This window comes from Oncorhynchus kisutch, linkage group LG17 (genome assembly GCF_002021735.2).
Source record: "Oncorhynchus kisutch isolate 150728-3 linkage group LG17, Okis_V2, whole genome shotgun sequence".
NCBI classification, from domain to species: domain Eukaryota; kingdom Metazoa; phylum Chordata; class Actinopteri; order Salmoniformes; family Salmonidae; genus Oncorhynchus; species Oncorhynchus kisutch.
This window is the reverse complement of record NC_034190.2, coordinates 70,652,827-70,679,538: the sequence shown is the minus strand read 5'-3', so window position 1 is coordinate 70,679,538 and position 26,712 is coordinate 70,652,827. Positions and strand designations below refer to the sequence as shown.

General features: G+C 42.0%; 1 protein-coding gene across 1 annotated transcript in view; it reads left to right on the top strand.

Annotated features, from left to right (window-relative positions):
- Positions 1 to 22,579, top strand: part of LOC109887655 (C4b-binding protein alpha chain-like) — a 51,410-nt gene extending 28,831 nt beyond the window's left edge. Inside the window, exons 15-26 of the mRNA XM_031793328.1 lie at positions 6,814 to 6,897; positions 7,067 to 7,255; positions 7,474 to 7,573; positions 7,861 to 7,934; positions 8,037 to 8,219; positions 8,878 to 9,051; positions 9,598 to 9,648; positions 18,987 to 19,028; positions 19,479 to 19,520; positions 19,964 to 20,009; positions 20,372 to 20,446; positions 20,789 to 22,579. Of these exons, the coding sequence (XP_031649188.1) occupies positions 6,814 to 6,897; positions 7,067 to 7,255; positions 7,474 to 7,573; positions 7,861 to 7,934; positions 8,037 to 8,219; positions 8,878 to 9,051; positions 9,598 to 9,648; positions 18,987 to 19,028; positions 19,479 to 19,520; positions 19,964 to 20,009; positions 20,372 to 20,432 (1,046 nt within the window). The 3' untranslated portion in view covers positions 20,433 to 20,446; positions 20,789 to 22,579. The remainder of the gene's footprint in view (positions 1 to 6,813; positions 6,898 to 7,066; positions 7,256 to 7,473; positions 7,574 to 7,860; positions 7,935 to 8,036; positions 8,220 to 8,877; positions 9,052 to 9,597; positions 9,649 to 18,986; positions 19,029 to 19,478; positions 19,521 to 19,963; positions 20,010 to 20,371; positions 20,447 to 20,788) is intronic.
- The last annotated feature ends 4,133 nt before the right edge of the window (positions 22,580 to 26,712 follow it).

Below are 26,712 nucleotides of genomic sequence, written 5' to 3'. Positions count from 1 at the left end.
GATTAAAAGCCATGTCCCTGGTGCTTATGCTAGATTGAGGCGAGTCATCACTGAGGTACCAATATATGTCCATAGATGATATTTAAGAAAAAAAATGGAGAAAGAGTGATTCAGGCCAAAATATTAGTCTGTAGGAAAGAAGGTCAAAGAAGTGAAAGCCTATCAGTGCTGCTGAGGTTTAAGAAGGTTTTGCCTGGGAAAGTACATATAGGATTCCTTCAATTCAATGTCAGATCATTTGTCCCATCCCCATTAGTGTTATAAATGCAAAAGAATGGGACATGTAGCTGTTCAATGTAAAGGAAGTAAAAGCTGTGCCAGGTGTGAAGGTTAAGCGTTGTAATTATGGGGGTGGAACAGTGCAGCATTTGGTGGATGCCAGGTGCAGAGAGGCTCAGAGGTATAGAATTAGTCATGATATATCGTAAGCAGTTGCTGTAAGACTACAGTGTGGACTGCACTGTTTACTGGTTAAGGGCTTGCAGGTAGCCTAGTGGTTAGAGCGTTGGACTAGTAACTGGAAAGTTGCAAGATCAAATCCCTGAGCTGACAAGGTAAAAATCTGTTCTTCTGCCCCTGAACAAGGCAGTTAACCCATTGTTCCTAGGCATCATTGAAAATAAGAATTTGTTCTTAACTGACTTGCCTAGTTAAATAAAGAACATTTAAAAGTAAGGTTACACTTGTTGTATTTGGCGCATGTGACAAAGTTTGATTTTGATTAATTTCTGTATATATATTTTTTACATTATGAGCTTCCATGGCTGCTCCTGTAGTAAGTGGACCTAATGTTGGGACTGGTGTTTCTGCTGGTCCTGGCATGGTTTGGAGGCCTGTTCAGAAATCTTGTGCTCATGAACGTGCAGTGTCAAAGGACACTTTGATAATGAATAAAGTTGACTAGCTTTATTGTTAAGGTTATCAATACGACTCCATTGTGGAAAGCAGAAATGCCAGCTTGAAGGTTATTGTTGAGACGACAAAATAGATATTGGGGGTAACAGATGTTTACTGTTGAAATGGTTGTTGACAAGCTGAACAATTCTAAGGGGGAGTGTTTCAGCATGATATATATATATATATATATATATATATATATATACAGTTGAATGGGGTAGGGGTGTTGGGGAGGTGGATTTTTTTTGGGGGGGGGGGGGTATTTGGGTTTCGATTTTATTTTCATGGTAGTACAGAATTGGGCAGATCATGATTGATCGTACATTCCAGCCCAGTAGGTGGCGGCATGCACTTAAACGATTGTCGATTGTTTGCGGACTGCCATGATAGCATAGAAGAAGAAGCCAGAACAGTGAGTTAGAATAAATATTCGACGGAACAGGTTTTTGAAGAAAGTGGACAGACCATTTGAACAATAAGGTAAGACTTCCAAATATCATAGATGATCATTATTGGAAATTAGAGCGAGTGCCTGCTAGCAATGGACACTAACACGGTAGCAAGCTGATCCAGCTACAATATCCGAGTGTTTCCTCAAACTAGGCATCAATGGAGTTGATCAAATACGACTAGTTAGAGAGCGAAAACGCTCAGAATTTACAAATGGACAATTGACAACGCTCTGAATTTACGAACGCCCAGAGCGCACTCGAACTCCAGAGTGAATTTACAAACACAATACCTCTTCCTCTCTGTCTATAGGCTTTTCCCAACGAAACATGGCATGGCGGAGTTAGTGCCTACAATACGCCATTGCTGTTCTCTTTTGGCTATAACATGTCACACCCCTCGTGCCATATTGCTGAACTATTTTCAATAAAATCACGAAAATACAAAATAACAAAGCTATGTAACGCAGTAGATACATATTATTTGACTACGGTTTTGCTAGCCTGGCTAATTAGTTAGCTGTTGGTACCGTTAGCATCACGGTGGAGTTAGGTTGCGAATACTTTGGTCAGTGAAGCTACCTGTGTATAGGCTGGACACATTCCATTTGTAACGCTTTTATAAAAATAGATTTAATTGCATGCGTCGTGGAACACAGTTAATTAAGTAATATTACTATGTCCCAGCTGCTTGCCGTAGTTCTATAGTAAATCGCGAAAAATACATGTCCAATTTAGTGCATTTTTCACCCTGCCAGCTCATTAGTTCTATTGGACTCGCCTGCCGAATATTCTATTCCCAGCCGATTGTTCTGTGTCACAATGCCTGCCTCGCTATTGTTGGCGTTTAGACCTTTATGCTTTCCTCAGCTACCTTATTATTGACAAGTGTAGTCTACTTTGTGTGCAATTATTGTTGCTCAATTATTGCGCCAACGAGCGTCTGTGTTGCCAAGGGCTAAAATAGTAATTCCTATTTCTGACGCTTATCGCGGTGCAAGTCCTGCCTTTCCCCATCTCCTCATTAGTTTATAGAAGCAGGTACCCATGTGCCATCTCCTCATTGGTTATACCCACTTGGGTGATTGAAAGACTAACTGTTGTGCCGTTGTAGTGGTAATGCTATGAAAGTTTAGATGCCAATCACCATATAACGTAAACTCGTACATCGCCTTGGTCCGTATAATTGCCCTTATTTTAGCGCCCTAAAAACGTAATACTTCCAGATCAACTGTAATGTCAATACCATTGTGAAGCACAATTTCTCCCCTTTCCAACAGATTCAATTACATGACCTAAACGCTGCCTGTTTCTGCATAATTCAAGCAGGCAATGAGCCGCGTCGGGTCTTTTAAAAAATGGCAGGTGGGGAAGCGAAACTAATGCGTGATAGTGAAAAGGAGAGATGTTGTGTGGGAAAATTGCTTTTTTTCACTCGATCTGTCCAACTCGTCACCTAATCGCCTCTAAATGTAAATAAAACACTATAAAGAGTTTATATAATGTGTGAATACATACCTATTTGAAGGTTTGTGTCGAATTTGAATCGGGCTTTAGTGCGGTGCTAAAGTGATCTTAGAAGTAAACAGAGACTTTGGGAATGATGATTGCATGCAGCGATGACACAAAAAATGACTGTGCTACACCTGGTGGATGGAGATCGTAAGACAGAAATAGTTGCTTTATGCGTGCTGTACGTTACGACATGACACGTCATGATGTAACGGAGGGTCAGTTTTTTTCAACTTTTCTCCAATACTATAGTGCCATTACCATGTTGATCAACGCTTGAGTAGAAACCTAGTTCACACCCCAGATTTTGACGTCAACACAGTCGCTACAGTCCCATTAGTTTTCTTTGTAGCCTCGTTTGAATGTTGCGGTTGTGCACATTTGTACGGAAGGGGGTGAGTTTAAGTTAAGTTCAAAGATGAAAAAGCCTGGAAGGAGGAGAGATGACTAGAAATGATTCGATTGACTGTTTTATGTGTGGATTAATTGTCGGAGTAAAGGACCTTGTGCATTTCATGTAAAATAACAATTCAATGTTTATCCCAGGACAAATGAGCTAGCAACAGCAAGCTAGCTAAATAGGACAAATTAGTTGCCGTTGCAAGCTAGCTAACTAAATTGCCATACATGTTTAATGCCTTTTGATCTGTCCCCAAATTTAATGTAATTGGTTGAGTTTTTGAGATTTTAACCTGCGTGTCATGATCGCATTTGTTGTGGGGGGCCAAATACATGCACGATGGCGCACGCACGCACGCAGCCGGTTTGGGTTCCGTGTCACAGTATTAGCAATGGCTGGCACATAGCCATCAAATTCAAAATGTTTCTGCTCCATGGTTAATGATTTTCTTCTTCAGACCGATTTTTAAACAGCCAGAACAGTCATTGTTCAACGTTCTTTGGCTGTTTTTCATCCTTGGGTGAATTTTGACTTGTTCCATTGGCCAGCCTACTCGTGAGTGCACACTGGCTGCTCTGGCCGAGAAGTGGGGTTGATTCGACCATTCTGACCTGACGTCGCTTAAGCACCCAAGCTAACTGGCAAAAGTTGGCTAGCTTGCTAGCTACTTCCAGACACCGAGAGAACACTGCACACTGACAATTTTACTCGCACTAGCAGAGCTGATTAGACTGTTTTCATGTTATCTAGAGCGTTGTAACTGTACTGCTGGCAACAATTTGAATTAAGTTTTTTTGCCAACGTTTGCTGACATTCAACTGGTGTTACGCATTCTTGTGCTCTGGCAGACTCAGATGAGAGTTATCTGAAATGGTAGTAGATAACAGAGTAAATTTACGAACGCACCCAAAGAGAGGGGCCCAACTCAGTGGAGAATCTGTCTCCCTCCAGCAGGTGGCGATTTTTCGCTCACCAAAAAATGACTTTTTGTATGGAGTGTTGAATCTGGTCAACAAAAACATTTATGGCTTATTTGCGACATACGGTTATTATACGGTCCCAAAGGTGTTCGATGGGGATGAGGTCAGGGCTCTGTGCGGGCCAGTCAAGTTCTTCCACACCGATCTCGACACGCTTTCTGTATGGACCTCTCTTTGTGCACGGAGGCATTCCTCATGCTGGAACAGGAAAGGGTCTTTCCCAAACGGTTGTCACAAAGTTGGAAGCACAGAATTGTCCGGAATTTAATTTTATGCTATAGCGTTAAGATTTCCCTTCACTGGAACTAAGGGGCTAAGCCCGAACCAGGAAAACAGCCCCGTCCACTAAACTTTACAGTTGACACTATGCATTTGGGCAGGTATCTTTCTCCTGGCATCCGCCAAACCCAGATTTGACCGTCGGACTGCCAGATGGTGAAGCATGTTTCATCACTCCAGAGAACGTGTTGCCACTGAGTCCAATGGCAGAAATTTGACAAACTGACTTGTTTGAAATGTGGCATCCTATGACAGTGCCACGTTGAAAGTCACTGAGCTTTTCCGTAAGGCTGCTAATGTTTGTCTATAAAGGTTGCATTGCTGTACACTCGATTTTATTAACCGTCAGCAACAAGTGTGGCTGAAATAGCCGAATCCACTCATTTGTATGGTTGTCCACATAATTTGGTCTATATACACTGCTCAAAAAAATAAAGGGAACACTAAAATAACACATCCTAGATCTGAATGAATGAAATATTGTTATTAAATACTTTTTTCTTTACATAGTTGAATGTGCTGACAACAAAATCACACAAATTATCAATGGAAATCAAATTGATCAACCCATGGAGGTCTGGATTTGGATTCACACTCAAAATTAAAGTGGAAAACCACACTACAGGCTGATCCAACTTTGATGTAATGTCCTTAAAACAAGTCAAAATGAGGCTCAGTAGTGTGTGTGTCCTCCACGTGCCTGTATGACCTCCTTACAATGCCTGGGCATGCTCCTGATGAGGTGGTGGATGGTCTCCTGAGGGATCTCCTCCCAGACCTGGATTAAAGCATCCGCCAACTCCTGGACAGTCTGTGGTGCAACGTGGCGTTGGTGGATGGAGCGAGACATGATGTCCCAGATGTGCTCAATTGGATTCAGGTCTGGGGAACGGGCAGGCCAGTCCATAGCATCAATGCCTTCCTCTTGCAGGAACTGCTGACACACTCCAGCCACATGAGGTCTAGCATTGTCTTGCATTAGGAGGAACCCAGGCCAACCGCACCAGCATATGGTCTTACAAAGGGTCTGAGGATCTCATCTCGGTACCTAATGGCAGTCAGGCTACCTCTGGCGAGCACATGGAGGGCTGTGCGGCCCCCCCAAAGAAATGCCACCCCACACCATGACTGACCCACCGCCAAACCGGTCATGCTGGAGGATGTTGCAGGCAGCAGAAGGTTCTCCGCGGTGTCTCCAGACTGTCACGTAGTCATTGTGAACCTGCTTTCATCTGTGAAGAGCACATGGCGCCAGTGGCGAATTTGCCAAATGTCCTGCACGGTGTTGGGCTGTAAGCACAACCCCCACCTGTGGACGTCGGGCCCTCATACCACCCTCATGGAGTCTGTTTCTGACTGTTTGAGCAGACACATGCACATTTGTGGCCTGCTGGAGGTCATTTTGCAGGGCTCTGGCAGTGCTCCTCCTGCTCCTCCTCGCACAAAGGTGGAGGTAGCGGTCCTGCTGCTGGGTTGTTGCCCTCCTACGGCCTCCTCCACGGCTCCTGATGTACTGGCCTGTCTCCTGGTAGCGCCTCCATGCTCTGGACACTATGCTGACAGACACGGCAAACCTTCTTGCCACAGCTCGCATTGATGTGCCATCCTGGATGAGCTGCACTACCTGAGCCACTTGTGTGGGTTGTAGACTCCATCTCATGCTACCACTAGAGTGAAAGCACCGCCAGCATTCAAAAGTGACCAAAACATCAGCCAGGAAGCATAGAAACTGAGAAGTGGTCTGTGGTCACCACCTGCAGAACCACTCCTTTATTGGGGGTGTCTTGCTAATTGCCTATAATTTCCACCTGTTGTCTTCCATTTGCACAACAGCATGTGAAATTTATTGTCAGTGTTGCTTCCTAAGTGGACAGTTTGATTTCACAGAAGTGTGATTGACTTGGAGTTACATTGTGTTGTTTAAGTGTTCCCTTTATTTTTTTTTAGCAGAGTATAGTGCATTGGGCTGTTTTTCACTGTATAACATAGAAGTTGTCCCTTTTTCAGATTTAGAAGTGAATGCTAAATGCTAACTCCCGTTCGTATAAGCTGGTTAGCATAGCTAGCATACAGATATTGGTAGTCATGTCAATGATGACATGAACATGTGTTGGGGTAAACATCCATACAAGTGTAATCATAATTTCGTATGACAGTGTGTGTTTTTCCTTCTCAACAGCGTGATTACGGCAAGTGGATATTTACGTCTGCGTAGGTGGCGATCTGAAAAAACTGTACAGTACAAGCAAACCAACCAATCCAGGAAATTTTGTGCTGCTGCTTGTTACAGGAAAATAATATGTCATGCAGCCCTCTAACATCTGTTGGCCCTTGACGATATGGATGGTCCAGCTGGCCTTGATTGTTCTCACTGTCCAAGGTGGGGTCATTTCTGTATAGAATCCTATTTATTTTTATCTCTCTCTGTCTAGATGGTGGTTTGAAGCTTAAACTACAACAGTTTTTGGGTTGAATTGAAAATGTTGTCTCCTGTATTTGTTCATCTTGGTCATTAACATAGAATTCCATTTTGTCTCCACCTCTTTCAGCTAAAAACTGTACCAGACCCATAGGAGGGCCAAACATGGTTTTGTCAGATGCCTTCATCACGCAAGAGACATTTGTAGATGGCGCAAAAGTCACTTTTCAGTGTGCAATTGGATATGCCAGTACAGGATGGTCTCCGCCAGTCACCTGCACTGCTGGCGTGTGGAGTGAAGTGAAACTGAAATGCGAAAGTAATATAATCGTGTATTTATTTTTGTTCTGGAAGGTTGTGCTATATTGTAAATATTTCCAGTTTTTACTTACCCACTCGAAACTTGATATATTCATTGCCCATCCTTAAATCGAATTGAAATACTAGCCTGGAATTCGAACCGGTTTTGTGCTAACATTCAACTCTTTCTCACTCTGTCATTTTGAAAATCTGACTGGTTTTCTCTGGTTGTTTCAGGGAAGTCGTGTGGCAGCCCAGGAGAAGTGACGAACGGCCAGTTTAATCTCTCTGAGGGGACCTTGTTTGGAGACCAGGTAGTTGCTACCTGTAACACTGGGTCAGTGCTTTCTTGAGTCTTCGATGTTATTGAATGTTTTTATTTTTTAGAATTAACATGTCAACATTTTCACAAAGCTGTTCATTTGTTGGCCTAATTTAGTGATTTTTCCAAATAGGCCTTAATCAAACTTCCCCTCCCTAAAAGCTAAACAAAAAGTCTTTCAATTTCAGGTGTATTATCTGTTATTACTATTTTGATCAGAGCTGTGAACAGTCTCTGTTGTAAACCCTTACTATCCTGAAAGCAAAGTTGTAAAAAGTGTCTCGTATTGTCTAATCTTTCAGCTATGTGCTTGTGGGCAGCGGTGTAAGGACCTGTATGGATGGAGGCTGGGATGGCAGAGTTCCTGTATGTGAAGGTTGGTAATCTGAAGGAGCATGTCAAGTGAAGATAACATTAACAGTTCTGTGCATGTGCCTGAATCATCTCTTCATAACTGCTGTTGTGCTCTAATCTGCAGTGGTGAAGTGTGGAAAGCCCCCAAACATTGTCAACGGTGGGCCTGTTGTCCCACCTGATGATACGTATGACTATGGAAGTGTCGTGCAATATGACTGTGAGAAGGATTACACTCTGGTTGGAACTAAATACATAACCTGCAGTGAGAATGGAGAATTCCAGCCAGCTCCACCTGAGTGTAAAAGTATGTTGAAAGCTTTCCTTTTCCCCTGTTTATATAAGTATGATTGTTAACAAAACAATAATGAACTGCTTACACCAGGGGTGTCAAACTCACTCCATGGAGGGCCTAGTGTCTACTGGTTTCTCCTTTCAATTAAGATGAGCAGATGAGGGGGACTTCCTTACTAACTAGTGACCTTAATTCATCAATCAAGTACAAGGGAGGAGAACCCGCAGACATTCAGCCTCCCATGGAATGAGTTTGACACAAGTTGCTTACACTGATAAAATCTATTTGTGCTTCCACTTTTTTCCTCCACCACATAGTCATGATCAAGTTCCAGATGACCTCCTCTGAAAGATAAATGTGTAAATATCACAGTATCTAGCTTAATAAAATCAAACATTATCACAGATGTGCATGAGACAGGCAAGCAGTCTAAAGCATGTTTAATGTGTAGGCCTAATCTAATAATCATGATGCAACATTGAGCTCAGAGGAAGTAGGTTTCAATAGAATCTACACTATTTGATAGATAATGATTAGTTGCATTATTCATAAATGGGTGGTTATAACATTGTTTATTGCTGCAAGTAGTCTAAAACCAATAAATAATATACTTTTGTCATGTTGTTCACCTCAAAACAGCAGCTAATGACACGTTTGTTTACGTCTGCAGTGGTGTCATGTCCTCCTCCTGTTGTTGAGAATGGCGTTCGGGTTGACGGCCGTCCCCCCTATACGTACATGTCTTTTGTGACGTATAGGTGTAATGCTGGATATGAGATGGAGGGACAAGCCAGTCTGACCTGTAAAATAGAAGGCTGGTCAGCTCCTTACCCAACATGCAAAGGTAAGACTGATTTCACTGTTTGTTATTTAACACACTTTAGCCTAATACTTTAGCTCTGATATTTTGCATCATTTGGTGTTTATGACCAGAAGACCAATGTGTCGACAAACTGGCTTTTTTATGGAACTGACCTCTACTCATATAAACACAATTACTTTTCATGAGACAAGATGGTATTTGAATTCATGTTCATGCTAATTGTTATTTTTCACCATATGCATGCTTGTGCATAGCAATCTCAAGTATTTATTTTCTCTGTGCATTAGAAGTTTGGATTTGGTCATTTTAGTTTCCATCTGTTTTTGATCCATTCCTTGATACTGGCCTTTACCCATTAAAATAACCCAATGGTCTATTGAGCTGCTTACCTTCCATTGACCTCTACCTTCACACTTTGAGAGGTTGACCATCTTGTCCAAGACCATTCTACTACTCAGACCACACTGGCTGACTAAAGCATTTGAGGGATCACAGCAGTAAAGTGTTGTGACAGACTGCACAAGAATAGTTCATTTACTGGCCTAATTGTATGTCATGTCTTTATAGCCCTTCTGACTACCACAAAGCCCACTACTACAAAGAGAACCACAATCCACGGTAGAGTCCATTTGAATCTTGTGTGTGTGTTTTTTAGGGCTGTCCCCAAAATTAAATTATTGGATAGACTGAGTCGATTGGTCGAAATGTTAAAACATGCATTTTTACCTATATAGACACTCTGTTTGAATAAAATCACCTATGTGTAGACTACTTTGCCTGATGCTTTAAGCACTGCAATTAAAAACAAAGACACACATTACTGAAGAAGGATCCAGAAATCAATATAGCCTAACCAGAATCATAAACTGTTCCTGATCTGTGTGCCAGTTATGGTTTTCATATGCAGATTTGTGGAACAGTTTCATTTAATTTAAAATAAAGTCTTCATTTAAAATAGTCTTCATATCTGAAACTCAATGTCATGTGGTTAATCAAAATTCTATCTAAATGAAAATGATAGAACTTCTATTGACAATATGTAAAAATAGCCTACATAAAGCCAACAAATAAAAACTTTGCAGCGCCGCAGTTAGAAAATATCCTGATCAAAATAAATATCCTATAAATCACATTGGCTATGCATGGCCTGTTTGCAAGGAACTTGAAACATTGTATCAAATATTTAACTTGGGTCCTGCCTGAAGCTTGAGCTTGCTGGGGCCTCAGTGAGGAGAAGTAATCAGCGAGGCCTTTTTAATTAAATTTCCACCAGATAAGAGTGATTCTTTTTCTGCCCTTTCTTGCTTTGTAGTTATCAAAAGGGAAAGAGCTGGAAAGATTTTTCAATTATGCTACATTGAGGAGCTATTTTCATTCTCAATGAATGTAAAAACGGACTTTGTTTACTTGATTTTTGAGGCGAAGAAAAATTACTTTTAGAAGCTCCACGGTGATTGTGCGTTAAGACAATCCTATAGTTTCAGATCCCCAAACGGGCACATTTTTGTAAGCCTGGACTGTTTTTTTAACGACAAGAAAAGGATTTGTAGTCGTAGAAAAAAAGTTGATCCCATTGATGCTGTTGACCCAGATCACTGGTTGCTGTGGAAAGGAGGTCATAGGGGGTGTTAACCTCTTTGGTACAATTGGGACAGTAGCGTCCCACCTCGACAACAGCCAGTGAAATTGCAGGGCACCAAATTCAAAACAGAAATCCCATAATTAAAATTCCTTAAACACACACACAAGTATTTTACACCATTATAAAGATACACTTGTTGTAAATCCAGCCACAGTGTCCGATTTCAAAAAGGCTATGACGAAAGCACACCAAACGATTGTTAGGTCAGAACCAAGTCACAGAAAAACACAGCCATTTTTCCAGCCAAAGAGAGGAGTCACAAAAAGCAGAAATAGAGAAAATGAATCACTAACCTTTGATCTTCATCGGATGACACTCATAGGACTTCATGTTACACAATACATGTATGTTTTGTTCGATACAGTGCATGTTTATATCCAAAAATCTGTTTACATTGGCGCGTTATGTTCAGTAGTTCCAAAACATCCGGTGATTTTGCAGAGAGCCACATCAATTTACAGAAAAACATAAGTGTTCATAAGTGTTATGAATGGAATTTTAGATACACTTCACTTCTCTGCAACCGCTGTGTCAGATTTCAAAAACACTTCACGGAAAAAGCACACCGTGCAATAATCTGAGTACAGCGCTCAGACACAAAAACAAGCTATACAGATATCCGCCATGTTGGAGTCAACAGAAGTCAGAAATAGTATTATAAATATTCACTTACCTTTGATCTTCAACAGAATGCACTCCAAGGAATCCCAGTTCTACAAATGTTTGTTTTGTTCGATAATGTCAATTTTATGTCGAAATACCTCCTTTTTGTTCACGTTTAGTCCAGTAATCCAAATTCATGAGGCGCGATCACTAGGTCCAGACAAAGTCAAAAAGTTCCATTACAGCCAGTAGAAACATGTCAAACGATGTATAGAATCAATCTTTCGGATGTTTTTAACATAAATCTTCAATAATGTTCCAACTGGAAAATTCCTTTGTCTTCAGAAATGCAATGGAACGCAGGTCGCTCTCACGTGTGTGTGTGTGTGTGTGTGTGTGTGTGTGTGTGCGCGTGGTCAGCTCATGCCACTCTGGCAGACCTCTGGTTGAACCAGCTCTCATTCACCCCTACTTCACAGTAGAAGCCTCAAATAAGGTTCTAAAGACTGTTGACATCTAGTGGAAGCCTTAGGAAGTGCAATATGACCCCATAGACACTATATTCGATAGGCAATGACTTAAACTACAAACCTCAGATTTCCCCACTTCCTGGTTGGATTTTTGTTTCTCAGGTTTTTGCCTGCCACATGAGTTCTGTTATACTCACAGACATCATTCAAACAGTTTTAGAATCTTCAGAGCGTTTTCTATCCAAATCTACTAATTATATGCAAATTCTAGCTTTTAGGCCTGAGTTGCAGGCAGTTTACTCTGGGCACCTTTTTTATCCAAGCTAGTCAATACTGCCCCCCCAGTCCCAAGAAGTTAACTAAATAGCCCAGTACTGTAGCCTACTCCTGATCGTCACGTTCTTCAACACCATATTTTCCGATCCATCTTAACGGAAACCCGAAGGGTTTTTCTTGGTATAGAAACACCATAATAGTAATCTAATTTAATTAAGCAACATTTCTTAATCAGTCCCATATACTATGTTCTTAAAAATAATGTTTTAAATTCTCTAGTACAGCTACTGTTGAAGGCTATCAAATGCTTCTCAAAGATGCCCTCAGGTGGTCAAACTAGCACTAACAAGATTGTAATATGGCGCCTGAGCAGAATAAGTTTTACGTGCTCACAACTGATCTTTTTTTGTTTGTTAATCTGCGTTTAACTTCTTATTTTTTTACTCTTTGTACATAATAACGTTGCCGCTACCGTCTCTTATGACTGAAAATAACTTCTAGACATCAGGACTGCGATTACTCACCATGGACTAATATAATAATTTTTCTTTCATGGCTCTGACGAGCCCGAGGCGGAGGATATATAGCTCCTCGGGAACAGGCCCCAACCCCAGTGATCTGCGTGAAGAGGCGGAGAAAGAGGCCGGAGATGACTTCTGAAAAGTCGGAGGCGATTGAATAAACCCCCTCAATTCTGCATGCAAACATGCGATCTTTGGACAATAAAATGGACAAGTTACTGGGAAGACTACCAACGGGACATTAACTTCTTGACACACCCCATCCCATTAGTGGGATTTTTTTCATCAACACCCGCTGAATTGCAGCGCGCCCAAATTAAATTACTAAACATATTTAATTTTCATGAAATCACAAGTGCAATATAGGAAAACACAGCTTAGCTTGTTAACTTGTTATGGCTGCAATCCCGTTAACGGGATAATTGTCATCAACAACCGCTGAATTGCATAGCGCCACATTCAATGAATATTACTGAAAATATTTATATTTGTGAAATCACAAGTGCAATATAGGAAAACACAGCTTAGCCTTTTGTTAATCTCCTTGTTGTGTCCGATTTTGAACATTTGCTTTGCAGCGAAAGCAATCCAAGCATTTGTAAGTTTATCGATCGCTCGACAAAACATTATGTACACTTGGCATCAAGTAGCTTGGTCACAAATCAGAAAAGCAATCAAATTAATCGTTTACCTTTCACGAGACTCCCAGTTACACAAATGTTCCTTTTGATCCATAAAGATTCTTTTTATATCCAAAATAACACGCCAAACAAAGGTATGTTCAGAAATCCACAGGAAAGAGCGGTCACGACAACGCAGACAAATTCCAAATGCTGTATGAATGAGCTGTATTTGGCCATAAACAAACAAGAAAATGCTTGAATGCAGGGGAACTTAAATCCGTTTCACCAAATTTCTATCAGCATGTTAAATATACAACCAGAGGGGGGGAAACTCTGGACCACCTATACTCACCTATACTGGACCACCATAATTCCATCCTCCTGATTCCTGCTTTCAAGCAAAAATGTAAGCAGGTAACACCAGTGACTAGAGAAACAAAACAAAAAATGTCAGATGAAGCAGATGCTAAGCTACAGGACTGTTTTGCTAGCACAGACTGGAATATGTTCCGGGATTCCTCCAATGGCATTGAGGAGTACACCACATCTGCAATTGGCTTCATCGATGACGTCGTCCCTACAGTGGCCGTACGTACATACCCCAACCAGAAGCCATGGATTACAGGCAGCATCCGCACTGAGCTAAAGGCTAGAGCTGCCACTTTCAAGGAGCGGGACTCTAATCCGGAAGCTTATAAGAAATCCCACTATGCTCTCTGATGAACTGACAATACAGGACTAAGAGTTTTTTACTACGCCGGCTCTTATGCTCGTCGGATGTGACAGGGCTTACAAACCATTACAGACTACAAAGGGAAGCACAGCCGGGAGCTGCCCAGTGACACAAGCCTACCGGACGATCTAAACTACTTCTATGCTCGCTTTGAGGGAATTAACACTGAAACATGCATGAGAGCACCAGCTGTACCGGACAACTGTGTGATCATGCTCTCCGTAGCCGATGTAAGAACTTTTAGACAGGTCAACATTCACAAGGCCGCAGGGTCAGAATGATTACCAGGACATGTACTGCGAGCATTCGCTGACCAACTAGCAAGTGTCTTCACTGACATTTTCAACCTCTCCCTGTCCGAGTCTGTAATACCAAGATGTTTTCAGCAGACCACCGTAGTGCCTGTGCCCAAGAACACTAAGGTAACCTGCCTAAAATAACTACTGACCTGTAGCACTCATGTCTGTAGCCATGAAGTGCTTTGAAAGGCTGGTCATGGCTCACATCAACACATCCCAAAAACCCTAGACCCTCTCCAATTTGGATACCACCCCAACAGATCCACAGATGATGCCGTCTCTATTGCACTCCACACTGCCCTTTCCCACCTGGACAAAAGGAACACCTATGTGAGAATGCTATTCATTGACTACAGCTCAGCGTTCAACACCATAGTGCCCTCAAAGCTCATCACTAAGCTAAGGACACTAGGACTAAACACCTCCCTCTGCAACTAGATCCTGGACTTCCTGACGAGCCGTCCCCAGGTGGCTTGGGTAGGTAACGACGCATCCGCCATGCTGATCCTCAACACAGGGGCCCCTCAGGGGTGTGTGCTCAGTCCCCTCCTGTACTCCCTGTTCACTCATGACTGCACAGCCAGGAAAGACTCCAACACCAACACCACCATTAAATTTGACGATGACACAATAGTGGTAGGCCTGATCACCGACAACGAGACAGCCAGGGAGGTCAGAGACCTGGCCGTGTGGTGCCAGGACAACATTCTCTCCAACGTGATCAAGCCAAAGGAGATGATTGTGGACTACAGGAAAAAGAGCACCGAGCATGCCACCGTTCTCATCGACGGGGCTGCAGTGGAGCAGGTTGAGAGCTTCAAGTTCCTTGGTGTCCACATCACCAACAAACTAACATGGTCCAAGCATACCAAGACAGTCGTGTAGAGGGCACGACAAAACCTATTCCCCCTCAGGAGACTGAAAAGATTTTACATGGCTCCTGTGATACTCCGATGGTTCTACAGCTGCACCATTGAGAGCATCCTGACTGGTTGCATCACTGCCTCACGTGGCAACTGCTTGGCCTCCGCCGCAAGGCACTACAGAGGGTAGTGCGTACAGCCCAGTAAATCACTGGGGCCAAGCTTCCTGCCATCCAGGACCTCTATACCAGGCGGTGTCAGAGGATGGCCCTAAAAATTGTCAGACTCCAGCCACCCTAGTCATAGACTGTTTTCCATGCTACCACACGACAAGCAGTACCGGAGCACCAAGTCTAGGTCCAAGATGCTTCTAAACAGCTTCTACCCCCAAGCCATAAGACTCCTGAACATCTAGTCAAATGGCTACCCAGACTATTTGCATCCCCCCCTCTCCACACCACTGCCCACTCTGTTGTCATCTATGCATAGTCACTTTAATTAACTCTACCTACATGTACATATTACCTCAAATAACCGGTGCCCCTGCACATTGACTCTGTACCTGCATCCCCCTGTATAAATAATTTTTTACTGCTGCTCTTTTATTACTTGTTACTTTAATCTCTCTTTATCCATATTTTTTCATTGTATGGTCTACACCGGGTGTATTTGGAACATGTGACTAGTAAAATTAGATTTGCATAAATGGTACCAGTTGTTCACATTTAAATAACGTGCCATAGAATTCTGCGGCGCCATGCAAGCTGTGCCGCAGTACCCTGCAACTTTTAAAGGACGTACCACTGTAGGAGTGCTCCAAACAAAAGCCAATGAATAAATGTATGTCATTCCATTGACAATGGAATGGCATAAACCAATAGATTTTCCTCAAGTCTAGCCTAGGTTGTGCACTCGGCCACCACCGTGTCCACTCCTACAATGACAACGGTAAGACTGTAATAATAATATATTGAATGCATTAACCGAAAATACCGTAACCAAATTAACATTGTCGATTATGAGATTATGGTAATTAACGGTAAATGTACCACTGGAGATACTAGTGTGCCTTCCCTGCAACGGATTAATCCACTCCAGACAGGCGTGAATCAGACTGGTGTCTCGTGCCATACATTTAAAAAAATAAAAATCATTTTTTACTACATTTGCCACTGCTCGACTAGGCAAATCAACAGTCGACTAAATGCGGTCAGCCCTAATGTTTGCGTGTGACCAAAGGTATGTGGTCAACTTCTCGTCAAACATCTCATTCTGGGGCCTCCCGGGTGGCACAGTGGTTAAGGGCGCTGTACTGTAGCGCCAGCTGTGCCACCAGAGACTCTGGGTTCGCGCCCTGGCTCTGTCGTAACCGGCCTCGACCGGGAGGTCCGTGGGGCGACTCACAATTGGCCTAGCGTCGTCCGGGTTAGGGAGGGGTTGGCCGGTAGGGATATCCTTGTCTCATCGCGCACCAGCAACCCCTGTGGCGGGCGGGTGCAGTGCTCGCTAACCAAGGTTGCCAGGTGCACGGTGTTTCCTCCGACACGTTGGTGCGGCTTGCTTCCAGGTTGGATACGCGCTGTTTTAAGAAGCGGCTTGGTTGGGTTGTGTATCGGTTGACTTTCAAACTTCGTCTCTCCCAAGCCCGTACAGGAGTTGTAGCGATGAGACTAGATAGTATCTACTAAAACAATTGGATACCATGAAATTGGGGAGAAAACGGGGTAAAATTTAAAAAAACATCTCATTCCAAAATCATGGGCATTTATATGGCGTTGACAGCTTTCACTCTTCTGGGAAGGCTTTCCACTAGATGTTGGAACATTGTTGCGGGGACTTAATTCTGTTCAGGTACAATAGCGTTAGTGAGCTCAGGCACTGATGTTGGGTGATTAGGCCTGGCTTGCAGTCGGTGTTCCAATTCATCCCAAAGGTGTTCGAAGGGGTTGAGGTCAGGGCTCTTTGCAGCCCAGTCAAGTTCTTCCACATCGATCTCAACAAACTATTTCTGTATGGGCCTCGCTTGGTGCAGAGGGGCATTGTCATGCTGAAACAGGAAAGGTCCATGCCCAAATGGTTGCCACAAAAGTTGGAAGCACAGAATCGTCTAGAATGTAATTTTATGCTGTGGCGTTAAGATTTCCCTTCACTGGAACTAAGGGGCCTAGCCCGAACCATGAAAAACAGCCCAGACCATTATTCCTCCTCCACCAAACGTTACAGTTGGCCCTATGCATTCGGGCAGGTAGTGTTTTCTAGGCATCTGTCAAACCCAGATTCGTCCGTCAGACTGCCAGATGGTGAAGCATGTTTCATCACTCCAGAGAACGTGTTGCCACTGAACCAGAGTCCAATGGCGGCAAGCTTTACATCACTCCAGCCAACGCTTGGCATTGCGCATGGTGATCTTAGGCTTGTGTGTGGCTGCTTGGCCATGGAAACTCATTTCATGAAGCTGACGTGGCTTCCAGAGGCATTTTGGAACTTTTTAGTGAGTGTTGCAACCAAGGGCAGATGAGTTTTCAGCACTCAGCGGTCCTGTTCTGTGAGCTTGTGTGAACTGCTGAGCTGTTGCTCTTAGATGTTTCCACTTCACAATAACAGCGGTGCCACATTGAAAGTTACTGAGCTCCTTCAGTATTTTTATTTTATTTGAACCTTTTATTTAACTAGGCAAGTCGATTTAAGAACAAATTATTTACAATGACGGCCTGCACCGGCCAAACTCGGACAATGCTGGCCCCCTGGGACTCCCAATCATGGCCATTTGTGATGCAGTAAGCCATTCTACTGCCAATGTTCGTCTATGGAGATTGCATGGCTGTGTGCTCGATTTTTACGCACCTTTTAACCCATTCATTTGAAGGGGTGTCCACATATGTATGTGTGCTTGCGATGGCTTTGCCTCTGACCCCTATCATTACCTAGCCTACAGGAAATGAGAGTGCCTGTTGTACAGCTGAATGACCTTCACATATTTGTTTTAGTGTTGACAGAGAGAAGATATTATGCCAACACTTTGTCACCGAACACATTAACTCATTGTATTAGCCTAATCTTTGATCCTTTGTGGTAATAGTCTGAGGCTTTTGAATGACCTCAACACCAAGTTAATGTCAGTCTCTGGCTGAGGTGAAGAATCGTCATTGGTTCTGTGTGGTATACACAGCCTAGTATGCTCACTAAATTCCCCTAGTTATTTGTCTAAACTTCCATTGACACTTGAATTATACATTCAAATGTAATCTGGATGGCATCCAGTGGTAGTTTATGGTGTCTTTTCTCCATCATACTCTCCTTCACCTGAAACAAAGGATTGATTGTGATCTGAATATATGTAACAATGTACCTGCCAAGTTGTCATGGAGAAAATCTTAACCCATATCAAATGCATGAAGTAATCCTCACTCTGTCCTCCCAAACGGCTGAATCCTACCTAGAGCTATGTGAGCTCATGGCCTCTAACACGGAAATAAAGTGTTGACTGTGTTGAAATGTTTGTTGACTAGTATGCCAAGCCACTAACTAGAGCTGGAATGATAAACTTCTCTACAGCGACCATATTGCGTTTTGTTGATATCGTTCATTATGTTAAGTAGCCTATACTATAGAAAGTTTGAACTGACATTTTTGCTAATATGGATGATTGTTAATGGGACAATTGATGGCTACAACCATCACACTGGTAGTTTTAGTTTAAAGGATGATAATAAATATAGATTTAACAATAGAACAATAAGTTCATAATGTGTATCGCATCAATTCAGGAAATGTATCGCAATATGGATATTTTCTTCCCATATCGCTGAGCTCTAACACTTAACACCACCTCCATTCTTTCACTACATTGTTTTGATTTGTTTTATCCAACATCAGAATGTTGTATTAGTGTGTGTTAACCCCAATGTCACTTCTTTATGTTACAGATCGTGTACCCCGTCCTACTGATCTAACCCCAAAGGCCAACGGTAAGCTGTGCCCCAGTTGCCATCTATCTAAATCAAATCACAATGCTCGCATGACGAGAGAGCCTGTGTGCTGCGATCTGACCGTCTGTGTGGCACAGAGGGGAGAGCAAGACCGAGAAAGTAGCCAAACCGACTCGTGCTAGTTCGACAAACTTGTTGCTGCCTTAAGTTATCATACCATCTGGTAGTGCCTTGACTGCATCAAATTGTGGTTAAGCAAGCTAGCTAGCTAAAGTAGCTTGACTAATTGAGGTTATTTTTCAGCGCTCCCTGTCCAATATCTACAACTCCATTCATATTTGAATAACCCTGCCCATCCCTAATGTTATCTATCGATTGTTGCACAACAGGATGGAATCTTTTGATGGTTCAAGCAGTATTTAGACTATTGAGTCATCTTCACTGCAAATTCATGTCACCTTCCTTCTGTGTGTGCTTATTTATTTACAGACAACACTGGGATAATAGCAGGCTGTGTTGTAGGTGGACTTGGTAAGTTGCAGCAGATGTTATTTTTGAATGACGAGCTATGTGGATAACATCAATCAAGGAAGATACTGTACTCTATTGCAGTCTAACATTAGCGTTATGCTAATAAGTGGGAATTTGGTCAAATTCACAGAACTATTCTTCTGAAGAGTTTCATTGGATTGGCAACTTTCTTTTCAAATCAAGTTATCGTTCAACAATTGTGTACTTAATTTTCTAACATACTCACAAATGTATAGACTTTATGTTTCTTGTGCAGAACTGAGTTATTTAATAATAATTTGCTATCGTTACTGGCATACCAATATTGTTTTTTCATTATATTCACAATAAGTGAAAAGGAGCAGGAATGTTTTGGTTTTAAAATGTATGCCAAGTAAAAATGAACTACCTCTGATGTTAAACAGAATAATACCTTATGGGTTCATATTTATTTTTCTTTCTAGTCATTATTTGTGGTGCAGTATTTGCAGTCTACAAAGTTAAACAAAGGTAAGAAGTTCTCATTTCATTAACTAACATCCAACCAAAGCTTGCTTCGTCATGGCTCCTCCCTCTTTTCTTCATTTAATCTGTTCTTGCACTGTTACCACTGATGCCGGTTTCTGCCAAAGCTGCATACTTTACGTTTGTAAAGCTTTCTGGTGTTTTGATATCAATACACCAGTCACAGTAGTGGAGCAAAGTGAAGGCAATGGCCATGTCAGAAGTGTATTGCTCTTTTAGCATTGAGCTGGTTGGTGTGTCATTGAAGAGGTCTAGAGGGGTAGTCACTTAGGTGGTGGGCAATGGTGGCGGTTTTCTAAGTTTGAGAAATAGCGGATGATGACCGGTGCTCGACTTCTGGGTTACAGCTCTCGAGGTGGCTACTCATCAAATGTGGCCACTAAAAACTCTGAAGACAATGAGTTGTAGCATCCTCTGCCATGGTAAGAAGGCTTCTGAGCACACAGTTTTTATTTAATAAGAAAAGGTGGGTGGTATGTGATGAGAATGAATTGGCAGTGAAATGCAAAATGTTTAGTTTTTTTGAAGTGAGTATGAACCTTGAACTGAAACATAATGATCTCAAACTTGGCTTCAAGCTGACATGTTGTGGCAGCAGTTCAGTGATATGTGTCAAAGTCCAACAGATTTGATCCAGTTTCTGTTCCACAGGTCCATGTTGGTTTTTGTTTAGCTGGGTAGATAGTTATTATCAGTATATAAATAAATATTTTTTTCAGGAGTTGTCTAACAATTTTATTTTGATGTTTTGTTTTTATTTTTAGTGCCAAGTAGCCTAATTTGCCTGCTTCATTGAGAAAGGAGTCACAGAGAACTGGCTGCGGTGACGGTGCCTCCGAATCATCTACTACCCTCCCGCTTATGAACGCAGCAGCCCTTCCCAATTACCGGGAATGGTTCATATCCTTTCAAAGGAAGCTTTATTATGTGATGATTAGGAACCTCATGACGAATGTATTGGTTCTCTCCCATTTGGAAGCTTGTGCATAAGGAGTGGCCTTGATAAGGTAATAACTATTCATGTTTCCAGTGTACTTCACATATCACTTTTTATTAATCTAAGCCTGCCTCATCTCATTGCCTACATTCTGATGTTAAAAGTCCCACATATGTATGGAAGCTGCTCTTTAGAGTGACTATGCATCACAAAGCCAGTTTTACCCCCTCTGAAATAAGAAGATTTAAGGAAATCATATCCTTTGCAATATAAAAAAAAAACTCACAATATATCATGCAGTTTGACACCAATGTCTTGATAAAGTCATATACCACCAAAGGTCAACACTGGTTTCATAGACTAGGTTGCAGATGTGTTGAATGTAATTCATTAACAAAATCGGGTTCGGAGAATCAATGGGCGCTCACTAACTTTAGCTCTAATCATTGGCCTTGGTCTTTAATTGTGTAAATGTCAGGTTCATTTAAAAAGGTTGGTTTTATAAGGAGACCATGGAATTGATGTAGTATACTTATTTTGTAAAGTGTGCTAGTTCTTTGAGGGATCAAGAACTCATGATCCAGCTTTGGTATCTTTATTTACACTTATAGCCTATTTGTATTGTCTTGGAGTTATATTGTAGATAAGATAATGTAAGATTTATTTAAAAGAATGTAAATGCATCTTGTTTTAATGAAGTTAAATGGGGAAAATACATGCTTAAAATGTTATGTCTATTTTCAGAGATGAGTCATGTTTCTTTGACACATTTTCCCTCTAAACTGTTCTGGATTTGTGTGTAATTGGCTCACATTGCATGTGTAAGAATAACTGGGAACTGATTTAAGCAGATTGTGCAAATGTATTGGAGATCTGCTATTCAACCACTTGTAATATAACATCCACCATACCCAACAGTTGAATTACTGCCTTGAGTAAATGTACATAGTCTTGCACTGTGGTTAATGTCACTATCTGGGTCATGGTGTTCTATAGGAAAGAAACCTGCAGCTCTCTGTAATATCAGGCTCAGCTTAGTGCATTTTGAACGCTCAATGTGCTCTGGATTCTTCACTATGCCTTGTAATGAAGAATATTTTGGAGTTTGATGTCTATTGTATAGCCTACAGTGACTTTGCTTTATTCTGATTAATGTACCCTACTAAGCAGCGCGGTGTTCAACATATCCAAACAAGACAACCCCACTTGCCATGTTTTCAAAATGGAATGAAATGACATGTTCCAGAATGTCGTCTTTCACTTGATCTTTATAACCACTATTTCCAACAGTGTAAAATGTATTCGTGTGTTTTGAAGTATTCTGTAGTGGCTCTATTCAATCTGTATTGCTGAAGCATTACAGATTGCACAATGTAAAGGTAATTTCTGATTGGTTGACATGCAGCGTTTACTGGGAATGCAGTCGCTGCTAAAGCTGGAACAATGTCTTTATTTTAATCACGCTTCCTATACGCTGTACTTCTCTTTGGTGTCTGTAATCTGTTCAATTCAGTGTGGGACCACAACTTATGTTGTGGTTAGCCAGTTATGAAAAATATTTTTAGCACTTGTTTGTACATTAAGTTAATCAATTAAACAGCAATCATTTTAACATGAACCGGCATCCTGTCTTTGGCCATGCTTTACTCTTGATACTGAACTAGTATCTATATTTACTGTTACATTATGCTGTGATTTGGGTCATGGCAGTTGGTTCTTGACCTAATATTTACAGATCTCAGATTGGTCTGCGTAATATTTTATTTTGCTAAAGGAAATGCGGTCATACATCATGAAAAGAATGTACATGTTACTAGACATGCCACCAGAGGTTTCCACAGTCCCCCAGATTCTGGGAAACACACAGCACTTACTACATAGTTCCATGTAGTCATGGCTCTGTCTTCCACAACAAGTAACTCAAGTGTGCTGTAAAATCAGATTTAAAAAAAAAACTGATAAAACACCTTATGGCACAACGTGGACTGTTGGGAGACAAACACTCACATGCGCACACTCACTCACTTTACACACATTGTAATATTGTGGATTTTATACTGTACATTTAATATAGTGATATCTTGTATGTTCTATTGTTTTATGTGATTTAACTGTTTGGACCCCAGGAAGAGTAATGGGGATCTTAAAGACAAATATTCAATCTATCAGTGATGCTTGATAGACATGTAAAGTTGCCCAACAGAAGCAAATGCCACCCCCATTTTGATGTAATTCCTGCCCTAGAGTGGAAATGCTTGTTTAGGTTCCACACTCGGAATATCTTACTAGCTGTTATCTGTTATACAGCGGGTGGGTCTAATCCTGAATGCTACTTATACAGTGGGGAGAGTATTGATACACTGCTGATTTTGCAGGTTTTCATACTTACAAAGCATGTAGAGGTCTGTCATTTTTATCATAGGTACACTTCAACTGTGAGAGACAGAATCTAAAACAAAAATCCAGAAAATCACGTATGGTTAAGTATTTAATTTGCAATTTATTACATGACATAAGTATTTGATACATCAGACAAGCAGGACTTAATATTTGGCACAGAAACCTTTGTTTGCAATTAGAGATCATACGTTTCCTGTAGTTCTTGACCAGGTTTGCACACACTGCAGCAGGGATTTTGGCCCACTCCTCCATACAGACCTTCTCCAGATCCTTCAGGTTTCGGGGCTGTCGCTGGGCAATACGGACTTTCAGCTCCCTCCACCGATTTTCTATTGGGTTCAGGTCTCGAGGCTAGCTAGGCCACTCCAGGACCTTGAGATGCTTCTTACGGAGCCACTCCTTACTTGCCCTGGCTGTGTATTTTGGGTCGTTGTCATGCTGTAAGATCCAGCCACGACCCATCTTCAATGCTCTTACTGAGGGAAGGAGGTTGTTGGCCAAGATCTCGCGATACATGGCCCCATCCATCCTCCCCTCAATACAGTGCAGTCGTCCTGTCCCCTTTGCAGAAAAGCATCCCCAAAGAATAATGTTTCCACCTCCATGCTTCACGGTTGGGATGGTGTTCTTGGGGTTGTACTCATCCTTCTACTTCCTCCAAACACGGCGAGTGGAGTTTAGACCAAAAAGCTCTCTTTCTGTCTCATCAGACCACATGACCACCTCCCATTCCTCCTCTGGATCATCCAGATAGTCATTGGCAAACTTCAGACGGGCCTGGATATGCACTGGCTTGAGCAGGGGGACCTTGCGTGCGCTGCAGGATTTTAATCCATGACGGCGTAGTGTGTTACTAATGTTTTTCTTTGAGACTGTGGTCCCAGCTCTCTTCAGATCATTGACCAGGTCCTTTCGTGTAGTTCTGGGCTGATCCGTGCACCGGAGGATGAAATATCCGTAGATTAAAGACCTGGCCCCATTCGGAGGGTTCTTTACAGGCCGGTGGCGAACTGGTATACGACAGAAACGGTGACGAGATCCAACCAACATTGAAACCTCAGCTGCAGAAAAATAAGGTCATTGCTCTGTATTCACAGATCAAATCAAATGTATTTATATAGCCCTTCGTACATCAGCTGATATCTCAAAGTGCTGTACAGAAACCCAGCCTAAAACCCCAAACAGCAAGCAATGCAGGTGTAGAAGCACGGTTCAGGGGATAATATCTGTATGATTGCATTAAATTATGTAAAGGATTTTAATGTACTCTGGGTGTTAGACACTGGAATATCCAAAGGGGTTTATGTCTGGTGACCTGTCTTTAGAATTTTGTGTGGAGAAAAATTGTTTTAAAGGGAACCAAGTATTCTGTGCAAATGGAAGACAGGAATTGGACATAGATCCAAATTGAACATAATAGTTCTGGGAGGGGGTCCTTAATGACCCTAGGCATCTGTGGCCACTGTCGATTTAAACTAGCTAATATTGAGAACTAAGGAAACCTGGTCAAAATATATATTAGGCTGCGAACGTAAGAGTTCTGGTAGGGATAGTCGAGATCTCCCGGAAGGGCGCAAAAGAGGTCTGATTATTCCATGAAATGAGGTACACACACAGAGAGAATACACATTGGGAAATAACTAGTAATAAGAGTTAGAAAATAAAAAGCACACACATAGACCGTTTTCAACGAGGATAAGAAGATAATTACTTGCGTCTAAGATAGATATATTAACCAGTTGAAAGTCATAAGAAACAACGGTTAAATGGGCTGTTAACCAGGGCCTTACAACCCCTGGGAAATAGCTTATTGAACGTAAGAGTTCTGGTGTTGTATACGTGTGAGACCTAATAATCTATCAAAAGTCATACAAATAATTATTCTAAGATCCTAGAGGAAATTAACGGGAGGTACCTGTATTTCTAATCATAGAAAGTACAAGTACACACACATAGATTAAGGATAATAACAGATTATAGAGAAACACAAAAAGATTGTGAGAAGCATAATAACGACAATAATAATTGAATAAACATGGGTAGTAAATCCTCTAAGGGGATTCCGGAATTAACCAGAGATGAGAGATATGTGGAGGCCAAGGAAACATTTATTTTGGCCCCAAATGGAGAAAGAAGTACGAATTTGATGGATGTTTAAATATAGAAAAACTAGAATTAATGATCAAACGGATACATAAGGGATGTGGGGAGAAGGCAGAGAAGCAACCGGCAGAAGGGCTTGACACCGCCAGGGTGTGGCTGACTGAAGCTAGGAAGAGAGTCGAGGGGGCAAAGAAAAAGGTAGCCACTAAGGAGGAAGGAGTAGGTAGCCAGGAGCAGACAGGAAGGACTCCCACGGCTCCCATAGAGACACCACCTAAACCCAAATTATACCCCTCCCTGTTAGACCAGGCGTGGAGGGAAAATCCAGACGACGAGGTGGTGGTGGTAAGACGGTGGCAGCCACCGCCCGTCCCGTTACCACCACCCCCATATGCTGGTACTCAGGGAGCCGAGGGAGGGAGGGAGGAAGAGCCACAGAGAGGAGAACAGGATTTAGCAACCTTATTGAGAAAGTGGATAGAGGTAGAGAAAGGGAGAAAATCGAGAAAAGTGGATAGAGGATGTAAAAAGGGAAGAGAGTGTGTTCATGGGCTGCACGACCTAGAGCCCTCAGTAGACTCGATTCCCATAACCAGAGTCTGGATAGAGACAGTCAAGAGAAAGGGGGAGATAGATTCTTTAACTGTAACAAACCGGGTCATTTTGCTAGAGATTGTGAGGCGCCGTGTAAACACTGCAATAAAGTAGGCCATAATCACAGAGACTGTAAAAAGAAAGAACAGAAAGGAGCAGAGCAGCTAATAGTAACTATCGGGGTAATTGTAGATGAGCATAAAGGAGGCTTTAAGGAAAGGGACCTAAGAGAGAAGGGAAAAATGGACAGGATCAGACGATAATTTAGTGTTTCAATTGCGATAAGACAGGATATTTCGCCCGGGAGTGTAAGGCTCCCTGTAAACATTGTGACCGAGTAGGACACAACCACCGAAACTGCAAACATAAGGGGAAGGACAGGCGCAACAATCAGGAGAGAAAGAGAGAGACAGAAACAACGAGAGTGAGAGTAATGAGAATCATCGCCGGAGAAATGCTTGGACCTTTAAATTAGGGCTATTTTCTGGGAATTGTCTCGGTAGTGCGTGTCTGATTTTACGACTATAGACAATTATAAATAGGGTTATTTGTGGGGAGTTTTTGTCATTTCAATGGCTGCCACGAGAGGCTCAGGTTCGTTTCCCAGTCTATGCATCAATGGATTAAAATCTGGCTTTCTGATTGTAATTCAAC